This window comes from Rhodamnia argentea, chromosome 8 (assembly GCF_020921035.1).
Source record: "Rhodamnia argentea isolate NSW1041297 chromosome 8, ASM2092103v1, whole genome shotgun sequence".
Taxonomy (NCBI): domain Eukaryota; kingdom Viridiplantae; phylum Streptophyta; class Magnoliopsida; order Myrtales; family Myrtaceae; genus Rhodamnia; species Rhodamnia argentea.
The window spans coordinates 10,572,790-10,592,706 of NC_063157.1; the positions used below are offsets into that span (position 1 = coordinate 10,572,790).

Genomic DNA, 19,917 nt, shown 5'->3' on the forward strand with positions numbered 1-19,917 from the left:
TGTTGAAAGTTGAGGCCTGTGCGATATCGTCTCTTTGGTCACGAATGATGTCTCACCAGCAACTTGGAATCTTCCAAGTTGCATAAGGGCCCACCTAGCACACTTCCGCTTCGCTTCCCCTTCTTCTTATGCCCACAGATTGACTCCACGACATGTTAGGAAGGAATGCTTCAACGTTGACGATTCAAACAGATTGTACATGGACTGTCTGCTCTTTCTGCCCACAGAAACCGCTGCGTGTTTTGGAAGTAGCTGGTTGTCTCAAGCGCACTCAAAACTTGGTTTTCCCTTGGTTCACTCCTCTTAAGTGAAGCTTCAATTGCCTGTTCGTATCGAGAGACCAAGTCAATGGCGATGGAAATTATAGGTAGGACTGTGGAAGAAATGTGGCTCTTGGCCGCTAGGACAAACTTTTCTCGTCTATCAAATCTTGCGGGTTTCGAGGGTCAAGTTTGGATGACTCGGCAAGCAGAGCATCGTATCGATCCGTCAAATTGAAGTCATTGGTGGGATCTTTGATAGCCGCCTGATGTTCCGAACAGGATCGAACGGGAAGCTGCCTCGTGCGGGAAACTCGCAATCAAAGTACATTATGGACGTTTGACGGATGGGAATGACCATTTTCATCATTGGATTCGCCCACTTCGAGTGGTTGATAACCATTCCTTGTCGTTGAACTTCAAAATCGCCCAGAAAATAAGCTGTAGGGAGGAATTAGTGATCAAAGGTTAGAAAGTGGTCGACGATCGGAGTCAGACTAAGTATAGAGTAAGAGTACTCGACAATTCAGGGACGAGCATGAGGAGGAAGGAATTCGCGAAACTTAACATCTCTGAGTCAACCCCGGCGGAGAGAATTATATTCTCCGTCTTGCAGTCCTCACAATGGTTTGCTCGCGAGCTGAGGGATTTTGAAGGAAGCATCCATGAAGTCTGGATCAAAGAATCCCTAGAAACAAAAATATACGAGAACTACCTCTCATTTTACAAGATTGAGAATGCGGTAGTGCAGGACTAAGAGAGGAACGGAATAAAACTTCCATGTACCCCTTTCCTCAAATATTCCGATTCAAAATTCGAGCACAACAGAGCTCCGTTTGGTTCGCTAAAAAAGACTATTTTTTTATATTTTGCTGAAATCTGAAAATAACCTAAAAAATATTTTCTGTCATTTGGTAATGAAAAATCTAATTTGATTTTCCTAAATAGACATGCACTTTTCAAGTGTTAGTAATTTGCACATGGGCAGCCGAGCAACTGGGTACTGGCACCAAAGTCCCGGCCCCAGCCTCGATGGACCCAAGCGCAGGCAGTGGGGTCCCGAGGCTCGGCCTCAATAGTCCCTGGCTCGGACACCGGGGACCCGATCCCAAGCACCAAGGAACTAGCATGACCTTTGTGGACCGGGCCCACGTGTTGGGGATCCGAGCTCGACCTATGTGGCCCTGGGCCTGGGCACCGAGGCATCGGGCCCGACGTCGATGGACTCGACAACTAGCATTGGGATTTCTATGACCAAGCATAGAGTTTCGGGTCCAAGTTCCGATACTTAGTTATATTTTGGAAAATGATTTTCGATTACTTAAAGGAGAAATTATTTTCTTGAATTAAGCATAGTTTTTCTGTTAACTAGGAAAACCTTTTTCCATTAATTCATTTTCCTAAGCGAATCAAACACCGGAAGATGAGGAAAATACTTTCCCGAAAAATGTTTCCCACGAAACAAACATAGCCCAAAGTTCATAGTAACTAATGAGCACCCATATGGCATATGGTAACAAAAATCTCGTGACCAACCTCGGCCGAGCTATGCTGAGTTGATCTCGTTGCATCTGCAGAGCTAGGATAATATGCTACTTTTGCTGTTGCAGAGAAGCCTGACAAAGGCCTCTTTGGATGGGAGGATATGACGCGGCTCATTAAGCAAATCTCTCAACATGTAAAAGGCCTCTCATGCTCACTTCTTACAAAAACACAATGGGCCGAACCAATTTGGACCTTGCAAACTGCCACAAATTGGAACTCAAAATCAACATTAATAGAAGGCAAGTACAAATGCCCGTCCTGATCACTCCTAAAAGTGAGTTTTGATGCTTTGTACCATGCAAAACGATTGGACTGGTCCTCTTTCTTTTAGCCAAATACTATGGATGATCATCATCGCAGAAGGCACAGCTTTTTGAATAAATCAAGAAAAAAGAGAGAGAAACAGAAGAAACAGTGATAGTCCATGGAAGCCAAACGCTACGAGAGACTTCAAATTGAGCATCTCACAATGTAACGATACGTACCTGAACTCAAGTCCAAAAGGAAGGAACCAGTTAAAATAAAATCTCAGGCTCTAGAGAACCAATGTTACAATCTACCATGAAAGTCAGAGCAGAGGCCTAGAGCTTTCCCTGCGTGATTTGTTAAATGCTATGACTTATCCTTGCAACAAACTTCCAAGACTTTAACATGTCAGTCAACAATGCATGAAAGAGCCGCCTCTGGATGATAAGAACAGATCTCCAGAGCGGCAAACATCTTCTAAACCAAAAGACTTGTGAGATATGTAAACTAAAGAGGGTTTCTAGATTTATCACCGTCTTCTCTTGACGTCCTTACTCTCTTTTCAGCCGGATGAACTGTGGGCTGAATCAGTAGTACTGCCATGATTATCACTACCCTTATTAACAGAAGATTCATCCACCATCATAGCAGAGGAATAACTTTTGATCCTCAATGATATAAGAATGCTTGATAAAATCCCAAGCATGGGAAACAAGAACGACCAGACCCTAGATTTGTTAGTTCCAGAAGCTGTGGCCACGGCAGCACCAGCAAGGCTGCCGATGGATGTATTCTGTAGGATCATCGGCACACAACCAATGACCGTGGGAAGGAGGAAATCCAACACGAACCCAACATTGGTAGCAGCCAGGGCATAGTTTATTATGTATGATGGTATTGGTGAGAACCGAGCAAGAAGAACAAATTTCCAACCATCTCGTTCAACTCCCCTAGAAAGCAGATGAAAGTATTTGTTGCTTTGAGCCCACTCCATTGCCGAATTTGAATTCCTGAAAACTAGCCTGAGGAAACCAAAGCGTTATAATGTCTCTCGTGAATGAAGGAAACCTGATTCATATTGGAGTAATGTTGAAAGAGGCATAGCATAAAGAAAAATTTCAGGGGCACATATCATAGGTCAGCTTAGATAGATTCTAAACGCAGTAATCAAGTACAAGGAAAAGATAGTCGAACTAAAGCATGAATCGTAGTTAATTTGTTGAGTTGTTAAGGATTAGAACAAAAAAGCTGTTGACCAATGAAGTTACGACTCTAACGAGGACATTGGGTGATATAGGAGTTTCTTATAGTAATACGCATGCATCAAAATTATGCTTCAATGATAACGACGAACAAGTTTGCTGCACACAATCCAGGCATCATTTTCCAGATATGCTTTCTTCTGACGAGATTGTTTTGCAAAATGAAACAAAGCAAGAGTATATCAATTGATGTAGAGAAACTTGGAAGCTGAAGGCTTCCGCTGAGTACATAAAAGTGGAGGGAGAAGAACAAACTATTTTAAGCAGAAGCATAGTGACAAGTCTGCCAATCCAGAGGCACTAAAGTGAAAAATCAAAGTATCTTTAAAAGATAAGATAAGCATGACATTGAAACTGCATCAGATTGCTTGTTCATTAGAGAATGTCACTAAAGCTCGAAGAAAACTTTCTGCAGGACCTCACCAAAGCAACTTACCATAATAGAGAAAGTAAAGTACTACTATGATAACCCAGTATCGAATACTGGTAATAATATCAGCAAAAGAACGTTATTCTGTCCTTAGCACACTACAAAGTTGATGCCTATGCTTAGCATAAGCATAATACGAGGTTGATGCCTCCTTAGTCATTATAGCAATAGAAAGAAGGCCAACTATGGGACATTCTTTGGGTAGATCTGTATCTGATGTAATGAACCCTAAACGCATGCCTAAGCCCAGGAACCCTGAAATACATGATGCACCAGATCCGCTTGCATATATCAAAATTCTTCCGCTATTTGTTGTTAACATTTGATATCTTCACATATTGCCGAATACTAATGTAAGATTTAAACTACATTTGGATACTCACATAACCTCTCACATATTGGCACCTTAATGATCGGACAGTCAGGCAAGAATTAGGAGTAGGCAAAAGTACTCTAATGTTGACATACAGCAAATAAGGCGCTCAGCATCCATATATAAACACAAGGAATTCCAATAAGAACACACACAAAATATTTGGAACGTCTGAAATGGTTTTCATAGGCACAACATATCTAGGGCTTCTTAGATAAGAAAAGAGAATCTCTTCTTAAGTTTATGATATCATATCATATCTAGGGTTGTATAGAAACATAAAACTATCATCATACATACAGTTAGAATTGGTGGCTAATAGAGCAACCATTGTCCCCATGAAAAGAAAAACGAATCTACCCTTTTACCCATTGCAACGATGCTCATGACGAGACCGAATTATCATATGGAAATTGAGATTCTATGGGCCTATGAATTGGGAGAAGACTAAATAACACACGGGAACCTAAAAACCACCCAAAACAGTACAATAAGGGGAAATGTGATGCGAATTAATCAGCCGGGAACTCCCTGTTGCGCACATGATCCCTCGAAAAAGGTTGATTTACGCGATAAAATCATCTCATCTCTGAAAACACGATCACAATCACAAAGTTACCTTCCTCATATTTATGGCTTAGCAAAAAGAGAACCATTCATCGCATTAACCCACCGAAAAAGAAAGCACAAGCACAGTGGAGCTTGGGGAAACTAGCAAGATGCAGATTCATACAAAACCCAAGTACCGAATGTTACCCATCCACACAATAACCAGCACGAACTTCATTATAGGACAGAAATCGAATAAGAGAACCGTACCTGCCGATCCCAAATGAGAGCGAAGCCCCAAGCAACTTGGCGGCGAAAACACAGAGGACGGCAGTGGAGAAGCCAAAGAGGAGAGAAGCTCCGGCCTCCAAGAAGACGGCGCAAGGGAGGCAGAGGGCGAGACTGAGGGTGTGAACCCCAACGTACGCAGGGATCGCCCATATGCCAAGCCGGTCAGACCATTCTTCAAGCACCCTGAGCGCACCCTCCTTGTCCCACCCATATCGCTTGTTCGCTTCCCTCATCACCCCTATTACCCCAACGAACACGGCGATCTTCCACCATTTGCCTCCCATTGTCCCTCCCAAGCCTCCTCCCCAATCACCCGAACTCCCGCAACCTGAAGACGGCGGCTGAGGACGGCGGCCTCCGTTCGAGCAAAAGAAAAGGGGGACTTATGACGAATTCGTGGGTCGCACGCAAATGTATCCGACGTCAGTCCTCAGTCCAACGAGGTTACGTCGCGAATCACGAAGAAGGGGGAACGTTCCCCGATCCGAACGCAAGGTCCTCTGGATGTTCTATTTGTTTTTCTTTTGTGAATGGGAAAAAATCTAAGCTCCATTACCCGTTTATATAGGACCCGTTTTGAGCCGTAGGATTACGGCAGAAAAAATCCGGACCTTTAGATTATTGAAAAAAAAAAAACAGCAACCCCTCCCTCCACCGTTAATAGCTTACCGCGGTTCCACTGTTCATGCACCAGGAGTGAGATGCTTCTTATATATATATAGGCATGGGGCTCAGGTAAAGAAAAAATGGGGATGAAGATGCTAGTATCAGATAAGGGGTTCGACTCTCTTGATCTGTAAAGAGGCAGAGCTCCCATTATGCGTTCTAACCAATTGGAAGAAGATCAATAGATTCCTTTTCGAGAGTGATTGATCTTTCCCGAACGCAATATATAACTCTCCATTGTCCTGCTCAACCAATTGGGAGAAGATCGATAGATTCTTTTTCGAGAGCGATTGATCTTTCCCGAACGCAACATATAGCTCTCCATCGTCCTACTCCAAGGTAGGTAAGTTTATCCTCACTCGGTCGCCTCTTCTCTTGCGGCTTTCATCTCGATTGCTTTTCTAGAAAGTGTACACAAGGTACCTAAAAAGGACGCCAAGCTATCCAAATGTGCTTGTTCCCTTCTTCTTTCTTACCATGGCAAGTTTTTATGAAATGATTTCGATGACAAGAAAAAAGAAGGTGTTAAGAGACGGACCTTCGTAGCCCGACCCTAAACACTCTAAGATCCTTCTTTAAATCAGCTCTCATTTTGAGTCAAGAGATAGATAAATGGACACAGTCCAATACATTGATCGAGAGCATTTGTACTAACCGAGGGCATCGAAGACCAAGAAGCGAGTTAGAAGGAAGAATTCTCGACTTTACAATTGAACAAGGGGAATTACGACATCCAAGGACAATTATTTATGATAGGTTTCTCTAATTTACCGAGGTTTTTCACGGTCGAGGGAAATTACATGGTCCTTAGACAATTACTAGATGATAGTGTCCAGAGTTGTGAAGTATACGGGAAAATTAGAACTTATGAGAGACAGAGCTTGGCTAGATAAAAATTGAAAAGTGAGTGTTAAAATTGAAAATTACACTGAATTTTAAGATTTTCATAATCCTAGTCTGATTTTTATTGGTTGGTTTTACATCAACTCGTAGACCTATCTTTCCGACTCGATTAAGTTAAAACTTTTTTTATTTGACTGAATCTCTTCAATATCTCATTGAGAGCCTCTTTGACATGGCTTTCATTGCAGCGATTACGAGTATAAGAAAGAGTTTTGCGAATTTGACGAGATAATTGACAAATTGTTCATAGTTGTAACGGCTTTTAAGAGGCTGTCTCGCCTAGTTTTAAGTTTTGCAACGTACGCAAGTTACAACACTTCGTAATACGGTGACAATGCCGTGCACGGTTTCATCGGTCTTAGCGATATCAAACACACGTTAGGGTTCGGTTTGTTTCTCAAAAAATAAATGATTTACAAAAAAAGAAATATTTCCTTTAATTGCTTATATTGCTTGAAATAATTAGTCAATGAAAAATATTTTCATTATCCCCAACAATTTATATCTAATATTTTTGTGGACGGGAATTTTTTTTTTTTTTCCGTTCCTTCATTTATGTAAGAGAATGGATCATTTTTGGAGAATATTTCTCAAATCATTTTTTTTTCACGAAACAAATAGAGCCCGTGCGTTCATTTCACAAAAAATCCAAGGTTTTTAGAGTACATTTTTTTCAAAAAATGATTGCTTATATAGTTTAGAGAAATCAATCGACATAATTTTTTTTATCATCGACAATAATACATACTAAACTATTTTCGTGAGTGATAAAAAATATTTTTCGTTTATTTATTTTTGTAGGCCACACAAGCAATTATTTTTTGAAAAATACTTTTCAAATCTTAAGTTTTTCGTGAATCAAACGCACTTTAAATTCAACACTTAATTGAATTCTCAAGACTCTTCAAACATCTTATTGGTCCTCTTTGAATAGTAGTAATTTCACAATCAACGCATGTCGAGTGATTACCGAAGAATTGTGACGGGTTTGATGGACAAGAAGAGCTCAAGGTCTCGTTTCAAGTCGAGACTCCCTAGCCGATAGAGTTTGATGGCTCCCGACCTATTTGAGTAAAAGCCATCAAAGTCCACCGTTGGACCATATTCCGAATTGGCAAGGCCTCTTTGACCAGCTGCATCTCTCGAGGCCTCCGACCAACGGCCCGGCGGTCTCGGAGGAGACTCGAGATCGAATGGCGGGTTTAGAAAACCCTGGCCCTCTAATTCGAAGCCGATCTCGCTGGAAAATTCATTCGCCGCGATCCTAGCGCGCGTGACGGCCTCGGGATGATATCCAGTACCACGTAGTCCTAGTTTGTTAGAACAAGACGTCTCTGCCTTCGGCTAGCAAACAATAGCTTGGAATTCATAGGTTAAGTTCCCAGTTCGGTGAAAATAGCCCCTTTAATTTCCTCTGCCCAAATCGATCTTTCAATAAACTTCGGTTTCTAGTTCTTCTGACTTTGATTTCAATCCCAACGACTCTCCGAAGAAACCTCAAAATCCGATCGTCTTGGCTGTTTGAAGGATGGGCCAATTTGCTTCACCTTCCTGTCGTTCGAGCTACATTGCTTAGGCTCGTCAGCATGAGCATCGGATGGACGGATTAAGTGCAATTTTTGGAGGGAAAATGACACAGATGGTCCATTAACTTTGGCTCGATATACAATGTAATTTCTGAAATTTTAATTTATTCAATGTGATCCTTGAACATTGATCCAATGTATAATGTGGTCCATGAACTTTTCATTTGTTTCATGCGGTCCGTGAACATTTGGTACGTGTTCTATAGTCCCTGCAATATATGGAATATATGAAAATATTCAATGTTGTCCTTTCATTAATTCAAAATCAGGGATAACATTAAATATTTTCATATAGTCTATGGACTAAATTGAATACGTATCAAGAGTTTATGGATCACATTGAACAAATTAAAAATTCAGGGATCAAATTGAACAAATTAAAAATTCGAGAACTAAATTATACGTTGGATAAAATTTAGGGGCCATTTATATCATTATTCAAACTTTGGATTTAGTTGAGTCGCAAAATTTAGAAAACAGCATGTGAACTTCTGTCTTAATCCGAGGAACTATTCCAAGGTGGACAAAATCTCGACGAATGACTTAGGATTAGGAGCAAGCAACAACTACGTACCATCGAAATCATCAAGTTGGCGTTGCCCATTAGAGACTCGCTGCTTCGACCAGTGAGCACATTCAAAAGATGAACAGCTTCAATCCTAAGAGAAAAAAAAAACAGCATGTGAACTTCTGTCTTAATCCGAACAACTATTCCAAGGTGGACAAAAAAACAGCATTTCGTTTGGGGACTAAAAAGGCAAGATTTAGAAAACTTCATGCGCATGGAGTTTTCTTGATTAAAAAAAAAAAAATCGATCGGTCCGGTCTGGGCGGTTCGGTCATGATGGACCCTAGAATCGAGAACCGGACTGCTCCCTCTAGAATTGGGAATCGGACCACCGGTCCCGGTCCTGTTCGGGCAATCCGATTTGCTCACCCCTACTTTGGCTCAATGTACAATGCGATTTTTGAAATTTTAATTTGTTCAATGTAGTCCCTGAATATTGTCTCAATGTGTAATGTGATTTTTGAACTTTTAATTTGTTCAATGTGATTCGTAAACATTTGGTATGTATTCTATAGTTCCTACGATATATGGAATATATGAAAATATTCATTGTTGTCCTTTCATTAATTCAAAATCAGGAATAATACTAAATATTTTCATATAGTCCATGGGCTAAATTGAACATGTACCAAAAGCTCAAGGACCACATTGAATAAATTAAAAGTTCATGGATCAAATAGAATAAATTAAAATTTTAGGAATCAGATCACATATTGAGTCATATTAGGCTAAAATTTATAGATCGTTTATATAATTATTCAATCTTCGGATTTAATTGCAAAATTTCAAAAACAGCATGTGAACTTCTGTCTTAATCCGAACAACTATTCCAAGGTGGACAAAATCTCGACGAATGACTTAGGATTCGGAGCAAGCAACAACTACATAACCATCGAAATCATCAAGTTGGCATCGCCCATTAGAGACTCGCTGCTTCGACCAGTGAACACATTCAAAAGATGAACAGCTTCAATCCTAAGAGAGAAAAAAAAAAAAAAAGCATGTGAACTTCTGTCTTAATCCGAACTACTATTCCAAGGTGGACAAAATCTCAACGAATGACTTAGGATTCGGAGCAAGCAACAACTACGTACCATCGAAATCATCGAGTTGGCATCGCCCATTAAAGACTCGCTGCTTCGACCAGTGAACACATTCAAAAGACGAACAGCTTCAATCCCAAGAGAAAAAAAAAAATTCAAAATTCGTGTGCATTGGTCAAGACCAGAATTTGTCCTTCCTGTCGTCCCAATTTCTTTCCTACCCTTGCCTCTGCCAAAGATCCTCGCACGTGCGTCCCGGAGTCAAAGATTAGGCTATCGGCTTAAGCAAATATTCCCACGTGGGTCCGCAGCGACATCTGAGTCGTTGGGACAGTCCGAGGACGATGAAGCCACAGCGACAAAGCAAAAGCTGTCGATTTCGTTCGTATCGTCGTGGTCGTCACCTCATCGCCCGTCGTAATCAGCTTGGGATGGATCAATTTGGCCACATGGAAGTTTTAAGCCTCTCGTCATCAGACGCCTATTTTGACATGGTTCTTGCTGTTCCCACCCAGCTCCGAGACCACCGGCCAGCCGCCGAACAATTGATTAAATTTTTCTTTGTATTCATCGAGACTCTAGAAGGGGAACCCCACCTCTTTCCTTTGATGCCAACATCTATCCCCAAAAGATTAGGTGATCATTGAATGGATTTGATTGGCATATTGGCCACGATTTCCTTCTTTGTTTGGTTTGCGGATCGAAGTTTCTATTCTGAACCCGAGATTGCGTGCGTTCGATCACATCGTAGAGGCTGCCGAGAAGCAAGGACTTGGGAGTATGTGTGAAAGACAAATAAGCGGAACAGGAGACGACAAACACATATGTTGTTCATGTTGAATAGTTTTTTTTTAGCTTCATCTATCGAATAAAAAGGATCATTTATCTGGCATAAGTAATCGAAGAATCTCTTTATACCCTTCCCAAGATCATTTTCCGTTTCGTTGGTATTTCACGGGTTGCTTTCGCGTTAAGACAGAGCTAAGAGGTTAGAGGATGTGTTAGAGAATAGACGCACATGTACCCTATTTTTCGAGGCAGGCTATCAAGTTTGGACTATTTATGCCACTACTCCGGAGTTAATTATTGCAAATTCTTAGGGGGTGAATAATAATCATTCTATTTCAGAAATAGATTTATGGCAAGAAATAATTTTTTCTATTTTTGTTTCTGGATAAGTTTTTAAGCAAAAAAATGCGTTTGATAACGACATAAAATTTCTGATCATAGAATTGAAATTTATTTGACAAAAGTTGAAAATTTTTACTTCTAGAAAATGTGACGGCCGGTGGCGGCTAGCGGCGGTGACCGCCGGCGACGGCGGACAGCGGCGGCGGCCGGCGGGTGGTGGTAGGTGACAGTAGGTATTTGAGAAAAAGTGAGATTTCTATTTCTGTTTCTCGGAGAAGTAGAAAATTATTATTTCTCATTTTTTTTTCAAATCTATTTCTGAAACAACTTTTTGTTTCGGAAATAGAAAAATAGAATTGCGTTACCAAAAGAATTTCTGTTCTAGAAATAGGTTTGGAAAAGAAATTATATTTCGGAAACATTTTCATACACCCCCTTACTCGCCTCCTTTTCTCTCGAAGTTGGGTTTTTGTGTTTGCCATGTAAGCTGCAATTGTAACCTTAAGTAGCGCCGTAAGATCACCATAATTAGATACACGAATCACAATCTTAAAATAGAGGAATTTACACGACTTGTTTAGAATCCACAGTTCTTGATGCAGAATAACGATGATTGAGCTTTGCTGGCTTCAAGGAGACTGCCCCTCACACATCGCTTCTTGAAACGACTCTTTATGTGAGGTTATTTGTGCATTAGGATTTAGAGGAAAGACTTGAGCTCTCTTTATAGAGTTTGTAATCTACCCTCTCATTTCGGATAAGGTTTGACTCGACCTACACTATCTAGTCCCATGTTGGACTAATTAAGAAACCTTATCTTCAAGAAATCTCATCTCTTTATTTTATTAGATCAATTAATAATTATAATGTTAATCAATAAAGCCCATAAATAAATAAATAAATAAAACTCTTACGTCTCTACGTAAGCAACCCCCTTTGTCATTCATGACGATAAATCCATCTAATCCATCGAGATATTCAACACACATCTTTGAATTCATTACATTCCTTAAAATTTGCTCTCCTCTCAATCATTCACTAATCCCTCAAATCATTCACTAATCCTTCATTTTTATCTTTGAAAGGGACTCCCCCCCCCCGCGGCAATGCCATCACTGGCACCAGGTCACAAAGTTGAACCGTATTTACCATATTGCCCTTCAGTTTGTAATAAATTAATGTGCCCTAATTTCTGCCAGAAGAGCTTATTATAAGTCGGGTCAAACTAGCAAGCGCCGGTGTTTTTCTCGGAACTGTCAGCGACTCTACGAAGCACAAGCTAACATAGACTTCCTCACCAATTTATTTAATTAATTCCCAAGAGATTAAAATAAAAAAAAGAAATATTCCTCGAAATTATAATAAATTTTTCTCGACGGGGTCTTTCATGGGTCAACAAGTCGCAGACAGAAATCCGAGTCGCACGCTATCATTTTAACTCTTGAGGAGTAGCTTACAAGGCGGGCATCGTTTCGGCAGTCTCGATGTCAGTGGGGGCAGTTGGAAAGGGGAGCCAAAAATAATTGGAGTTGTGTAAATCCATTTTTAAAACCCCCATCACATTTAATTTCACTTAGCAAAAATAGAAATTATCGGCACCCATCGCATTTACCATTATACGTGTATGAACTATAATTCGTCTTCAAAGGGAGTTTGTCTCAATTTGCCCGACCTGTCTAGATCGATATTTACTTCTTGTTTGATCTAAATCTTAAAAAAACACGCACTTGGACCTTTTATTTTAAATTCGAAACTGTCGAGACTTTCACGACGTTCAAATGTTGGCACAAATATTCAATATCATTTTTTCATACCTTTTTTTATTTATAAATCTGAATAATAATTTATATTTTGATAGGAAAGGAAAAGGAAAAAAAAAGCTTTTTCCATTTTTTTAAAGTATAAACAGACAGGCCCCTGAATGTGCTTTTTGAAATTTTAACTTTTTCTGTATTGAGAAACATTTAGAACTTAAATTTAAAATTCATCTTTTGTGATCGATCTTAAGTGGTAGTAGAATTGGTAACATTGTCCTTGCAATGTCTAGTTTAATAATATCCTTCTAGTTCGGTCAGCTGAAGCAATAATCCAGAATTCGATCGAAGAGAATAGGAAATCTGCGGATAAAGTTTTCGAAGGAAGAGAAACCCTGGGACCCGTGAAGAAATAATTAAATTTATATATGTGGTCCGACATTGAGCTCGAACTCATTAAGAATGGCCTAAAAATTTCAATCTTTGGGAATTGTAGGCAGTTTGTCACCCATTTCGTCGACCAAAGAAGGAAATATTCCTTTGTCTTGATTTTTTTTTTATGTGAATATGCGAACCCCCCACAATCAGATTTTTCATTGATTATTGTTCTAGCTCTTCTGTTAAAGGGTACTCCTTTAGTACATCTCTAGTAACCTTGTTAAGAAATCCTTACCGTGACGATCTTCGCAGGAAAGGGTGAATGGATGATCCTTGAACTTTCCGTTATTTTTCGACATGGGTCTCGAATTTCTAGTTTTGCAATGAAATTCTTCAACTTGTAGAATCCTTTTGATCGATTCAAGTCTACCTACGATCGAATTTCCAACAAGCTAAAGATTGACATATCGGTCAGTGCCAATGAGAAGTTTGATGTTGAGATGATCGGTGTTTTATGGAATGAAAAGCTATTGAAAATTTGCTCCAATGTATTGTTAGGAGTGGTACTTGCAATTTGGTTCGCATAAATTGTCTATGGCGGCATTAATTTGTTAAAATTCTATAAGTTCAAGGATCTAATTGTATAATTGATAAGTTGAGAAGCACATTGGAAAATTCGTGTGAGTATCGGTAAATGTGCATTTTTTGTTTATTTCAAACGATATAAGAAAAATATGTTCCGGATATTTTTTTACCCGGCGACACACGTAGTTCTTTAATTGTTTAATACTGAGAGCACATGATTGTGCATTTAGTTAGCGCCTTTAAGCTTGAGTTTTACACCATTATGCACTCGATGTAGTTAGAGGTGGCTTGGTTGGGTTTACTTAAATAGTTTGTTCTGTTTTTGAAAGTAACCGAAAAAAAAATTCGTTTTTTCATATTAAAATACCGATTAAATAGCTATGGATAAAATCTTAAAAAAAATTAAGATATTAAAAAAAAATTTAGAGAAGAAATTGACCAATATTGTATATCGAAATAAAATAGAATAAAACATACTAAATAAAATAGCGCACCTACTGACCAAGAAAGTAGTGTACCATGCTCTTTCATTTCACAAAAATCAACTATTACTACATAGGTAAAAAATGTATCAACAATCACTTTCTCAAAGTAAATAAAAAGGGCTAAGCAAGGAAATCATATTCCATCTTATCGTGAAGTCTCGCCTTTATATTTATACACGGGATGGTAGCGGATGTGAGTCGAATCGAATTATCAACGGAACAATAGCAATAGCCGAACTTTGACGTAGTGAGATTGCACCGATTCACGAGACAAATCCAAAATGCTCAAAGCCACTATAACTCGACATTACGGAATACATTAAGCTGAAAAAGTGCCCCAATTGATGGGTCAAAAAGTTGTACTTCATCTTGTTCAGCAAAATCTTCCCGAAGAAAAAAATAAATTTGAAGGTGATAGAATGTTGTTTGCATTAAGGGAAGGGAAATTTTCAAAAAAGGGCTCACAGTGCCATCATTTTCTCAAATAATGGCATGAAGTCGAATTTATTTTAAATAAGGGTCTAAAGTGCAATTACTATCTCAAAGAAAGGCCTGAAGTGGCCATGGTTGTTTTAAATAAGGGCCTCACCTTGCCGGCTGGTCGGCCAAATTTTCCAGCCGATAAAGGGCATTTTTGTAAAAGTGTAAATTAATCTAATTTTTTGTTAAATTAAATTAAAATTAAATTAAAATAAAAAAAATAAAAAAAGGAAAAAACACAGGCGGGAGGACTGATCTCCCGAATTTGGGCGGGGGTCGCCGGTCCTCGCCCGGATCCGGGAGAGGGCCCGACCCTCTCCCGATTTTCCCGAGGGCCAAAGGCCCTCCCCTCCGGTCGATGGAGTCACGGGTCTTGACCGAGGTGTCGGCAACGCCGCTAGCCTTTGCCTCGCTCGCCGACCCCCCACCGGCGGTGGGCCGACAACCCCTCCTGCTTGTGTGGCTTTTTCTTATTATTATTTTTATTTTGTTAACTTTTAAAAAAGAAAAAAAATAGAGAAAAATTGAACAAAGAATTAAAATGGAAAATGATGAAAATATCATTTAGGTTAGATTCACTTTAGACCCTTATTTAAAACATACAATGTCACTTCGAGCATTTATTTGAAGTAAGATTCACTTCGAGCCTTCATTTGAGAAAACGAGAGGATTTCGAACTCTTATTTGAAATTTTTTCTTAAAATCATATCTATCTCAAACTCTAATTTAAAAATAGAGAGCACTGGGGGTACTTTTTCGGAATTTTCCCTTAAGGAAATAAAGTGTTTCTCGAACCGAGCTTTACGTTTTTTTATTCACCCATCATTCGAGACAAGTACGTACGAACGGTGAGACAAGTCAGCCTACGCTTCCCTCGTTCTTCGGTTCCACAGTGACCACACGGGCAGATGCGGGACGAGCCCCCACCGATGCTTCTCAAAATTGGACTGGTGGAACGGGACATGTTGGATGATTGGCCCACCCTCCCCCCAACTGCAGAAAAGTTGCAGACGACCCAGCTTCAAGAATCCCTCACTTCCTCACTCACAGAAGAGAGAGAGAGAGATAGAGAGAGAGAATCTCCGAGTTCGTATGATGAGATTTATTATCATCGCAAGGCGGAATTTGAAAACAACACATGGATTGCCAGATAAGAGTCGCAAAGAAAAATATGGTGTTGGCCTCAATTGGCGTGGGGAGGAGGGAAAAAGATCAAATGAATCCCAGTCGGTCAAACCAAGTTGTCAGACTTTCAAACCCCCCAACAAAAAATCAATTCCAATAGTAATAAACTACTAATAATGCACAGTAGTGTGCGAAAGAAAAAGCTTTACGCGGCTCTCACGCCTCTCTCTCTCTCTCTCTCTTTGAAGAGAGTCACCATCACCATCTTCGTTCAACAGTCGCACACTCACTCTCTGTCTCTCAGATTCAGCCTTTGTTGTTCTTATAAAGTCGTCATCCCCCCCATCACCAGCTCATTTTGATCTCCTACCCAGCTCTCACCTCTCTGTGTATGCAAAGTTGAAACCTTTTGATACACAATTCTTTATAGCTGCAGTCAGTCAAAGATCAAAGCCAACCCACCATCATCTCCCCTGTTCACCTCAGCTGTCTGTTTTGGACCCCATCTTCTTCCCTTTTCTGGTTCTCCCTTTTGAGCTGAGACAGAAAAGATGGGCATCTATAAATTCCTGAACCTCCAGATGATCCCTTGGTGCTTCCAACTCATGGGCAGCCACGTCTCCTGCGTCCAGCTCCAGCCCGAGCCTGAGCCCTCCCCCGCGCCGCCCTCCGACGCCGGCACCGTCAAGCTCATCCTTTCCGACGGCCTCGTCAAGACCTACCACCGCCCGATCCCGGCCTCTGAGCTCATGGCCCAGTTCCCCAAGCACCTCGTCTGCCGCTCCGACTCCTTCTACATCGGCCAGAAGATCCCCGCCCTGTCCGAGCACGACCTCCTCCAGCTCGGCCACAAGTACTTCCTCCTGCCCCAGCACCTCTTTCAGTCCGTCCTGACCTTCGTCACCGTCGCCTCCTTCGTCGCGTCGCAGAAGCCGAGACCGCTCTCGCGGGACGTCAATAGCTGTCGGAACGCGTTCGTGAGGAAAGCCGCCGGGTGTCAGCCCTTCGACATCCAGAGGACGCCCTCCGGGTGCCTCCGGATACGCATGTCCGACGAGTTCATATCGCAGCTTATGGAGGAGGGAGGGCGAGTCGAAAAGGAATCAAATAGCGAGAGCCGCGGCGACGGCGAGCAGAAGCCCGTCGGCAGGGTGTGCACGACGCCCCAGCTGGAGCGGGATTACTCGCAGCTGGTGGGGTCGTGGAGGCGGTGGGAGCCGAAGCTCGAGACGATAAGGGAGAGCGACAAGAAGAGCAGGTCTTCCTCTTCCTTCGGCATGAAGAGGAGGAAGAAGCCGCCGTCGCCTCCATCCAAAGCTTCCGTGCAGAATCACCACAAGATCCAGAAATCGTCCGAGAGTCACGTCCATGCTTCGGCGACGGCGGCCTCCACGAAACCTTCTTACAGAGCTAAGATCAAAATCAGATCGAGAAAATGATGCTAGCTTCCTAGCCCCATTTTATTCTTGGCCATCTTCTTAGATTTTGGGTTTTGATTAGAGACTAGAAGAAGAAAAATACAGAAGCACTCTGTAGAGAGCCTTGTTCATAGACATTTACATGAATACAAATAAAAATTTGCAATCCAATCCATACGTGTCGGGTCGGATCTCTCTCTCAGCATCTTAAACCTAAATTGAAATTCAGTTTTCAGATGGATGGTAATGATTCATTTTCTGGGTCTTCGTGAATTTAACCTAAAGACGGTTCAATTCAAGGAGGCTCAGCTAGATCTGGTCTCGAGTTCAACGTCATTTGGTAGACTAAGACCATTTTTAATTATCAAGAACCTTGGTATCGGTGTAGATGACGTATAATTTAACATTAACAAATGTTTGGATCTGGTTAAAATGCATCAATACCACAAACTCGATTGCAGGTTTAAACTTTTATACTCATGTAAAACATCATAAGCTCGTGCAATACAAGCATAAATTTCCGCCTACTCACATACTTACACAATCTCTAATGGTGTCACGAAAAGACAAGCCGATCTTTTCGGTCAAGACCCGATTGGCGGTCAACATGAATCCGTGCCGGATCAAACGTGGCGCAGATCAGAAATATAATACTCTGATAAGAAATATAATACTCTTCTCCGAATCTGTAGATCTGTAATGAAACATGTAATTTAAGAGCCTAATATGCCCTAATTGGAAGCCAAAAGGAGTTGAGAAGAAGGAGAAGACGACGACCGATGCACAGTACGTGCAATTGCATGACCAGCTTCATAATGACGTGCGGTGGGATTCACCACATCATGCACCAGTCGCGCTGATCGACGGTGGTGATGAATTTGGGATTTGGGATAGAGTGATGATGATGGGAGTCCAGGGAGGATGCAATCAAAATCAAGTTTTGGTCACAAACGGACAAAGTAATGGTCAAAGAGAGCTGCCCCGCGGTTCACAGCCGGGAGTGGGGCTGGCGCGTGTGCCTCTTTAACATGAGGTTAAGCATGAGCCGTGGGACCCACGAGCAAGAGAGCACACGTGGGAGTTGGTCGCGTGCAGAATGAACGGACGTCAAATCAAAAGGACAGGAGCGGTCAAAGCTGAGTCGCCTGTTCGTTGGGGGTGGCTACTGGCTACTGGCTACTGGCTCGTCGGTTCGAACATTTGCAAGTCTTTTTATTTCTCTTTTTATTTTCTTCTTTTGTCTTTATTAGCAGTAAAGGCAAGGGTCATATACTTTTTGGCGAGTGACAAAGAACCAAGATCACACGGCACCGTTTGACATCACATGAGTTGTGAAGACATCACATGAATTAAACGAGAGGTTTCTCGAGTAGCGGGACGATCCGGAGCCCCGTGAACCGAGCGGCCGTGTCGTGCCATGCTATTGGCTGGCGTGCCGCCGGCGTGTGGTGTAGCTTTGGCGGCTTACGAATATTTTGAATTCCTTTTTGCTGATCGTGCTTAGACCCGTGAGAGGTCAAGCAAATGTCATGTATATGTCGATGGAATAGGCTATTGACGTGCGATTTGATAAAGATTAATCAATAAACTCGGCTAGTTGATGTTTGAATTATGATGGTGATTTAATGAATGTTTCTAAGCCGTATGAAATTTTGTTCAAATTAAACAATCCATACTTGGTTTGATATATGTATTATATCATGGTTTTGGAATATGAGTTTCTGTATAGTTTCATAATTTTCAGAAAAATATTTTTTGAATTTTATGGCGTTCGTTTCAAAAAAATTCAACGAGTCAAGAAAAATATTTTTCTTTTATGAAAAAACACATTCAAAAAGAGGAAAATATTTTTTCTCATTTTTCGTCCCTATTCTCCTTTACTTTTTAATTATTTTCATTTTTATTTTTATTTTCTTTCTTTTTTAATAATTTTTTTCTTCTATATTTTATTTTTTCTTTTCTTTTTTTCTTCCTTTGTAGGTCGCCGGTCATAGGCGGCCTTGGCCACGCTCCGGGTCGGTGAGGCGAGCCTCTAACTTGCCCTAGGCCGGCGAACTCGAGGCTCGCCTTGTTAGATCTAGGTGAGGTGAGGCTTGAGCTCGCTCGCCCGAGACCTTGCTAGATTTTGTAAGGCTCGGCTCGTCGGCCGTCGCCATGGCCGGCGATTGGCCGAAGAAAAAAGAAAAAGAAAAGAGAAAAGAGAAAATGAAAATAATTAAAAATTTGAATTTTTTTTTAAGAGGAGAGCATGTAGGAAATTTATTTTCCTCACCGAATGGCGTAAAATATTTTTCAGTTTATTTTCAACTTTCAGCGAAATACCAAAAAATATTGTCATTTTCATAAAAAAATGACTTTCAGGAAAATATTTTTCTGAAATACGTCATTTTTCGCGAAAGGAACGGCGCTTAAGAGCTAAAAAAAATGTTGCAATTGACGGGCTTAGCTCTCGACATTGGATGGGAGTCCTATCCCGTAATACGTAATATCATTTTGGAAGTCTTATTTGGTGAATAAACACTGAAAGAGAAGCCAGAATCTCTCGTTTTCCCCTTTGCATTCTATAAACAAATGATGCGCATCACTAAACCCAGATTCTATCGAACAAAAAAGTAACAAACTAAAGGGGAATGTTCTTAATATGTCAACTATTATCCATTACTCATCCATTAGCGCGTTTATACACGGAGCGATTAATCTTCTATTCCGTATTATCTGAGTCGTCTTGTTCATTATGCATCACAATGTATATTTAAGACCCGAGTCTACTTGTTCATTAAGCTTTGATGCTTCTGTAACTAAGTTGAATCGTAATTTGCTTCGTAACAAAATTATTCGA

The 19,917-nt window shown here is 40.8% G+C and overlaps 2 protein-coding genes across 2 annotated transcripts; one reads left to right on the forward strand and one right to left on the reverse strand.

Annotated features, from left to right (window-relative positions):
- Nucleotides 1–2,296: 2,296 nt before the first annotated feature.
- Nucleotides 2,297–5,456, reverse strand: LOC115745431. Its single transcript, XM_030680965.2, has 2 exons — nt 4,936–5,456; nt 2,297–3,073 (listed from the first exon to the last, which is right to left on the reverse strand). Exons 1-2 carry the CDS (start codon nt 5,238–5,240, stop codon nt 2,614–2,616), a joined length of 765 nt encoding a protein of 254 aa, XP_030536825.1. The 5' UTR covers nt 5,241–5,456; the 3' UTR covers nt 2,297–2,613.
- Nucleotides 5,457–15,943: 10,487 nt separating this feature from the next.
- LOC115745402 lies at nt 15,944–17,342 on the forward strand. The gene has a single exon (XM_030680928.2). The coding sequence runs from the start codon at nt 16,212–16,214 to the stop codon at nt 17,097–17,099; it is 888 nt and encodes a 295-aa protein (XP_030536788.1). The 5' UTR covers nt 15,944–16,211; the 3' UTR covers nt 17,100–17,342.
- The last annotated feature ends 2,575 nt before the right edge of the window (nt 17,343–19,917 follow it).

Coding starts and splice junctions, on each gene's coding strand:
- LOC115745431 (XM_030680965.2), bottom strand. CDS start 5,240: ATGGGAGGCAAATGGTGGAAGATCGCCGTGTTCGTTGGGGTAATAGGG. Junction 3,074..4,935: donor CTCTCATTTGGGATCGGCAG/GTACGGTTCTCT, acceptor TGGTTTCCTCAG/GCTAGTTTTCAGGAATTCAA.
- LOC115745402 (XM_030680928.2), top strand. CDS start 16,212: ATGGGCATCTATAAATTCCTGAACCTCCAGATGATCCCTTGGTGCTTC.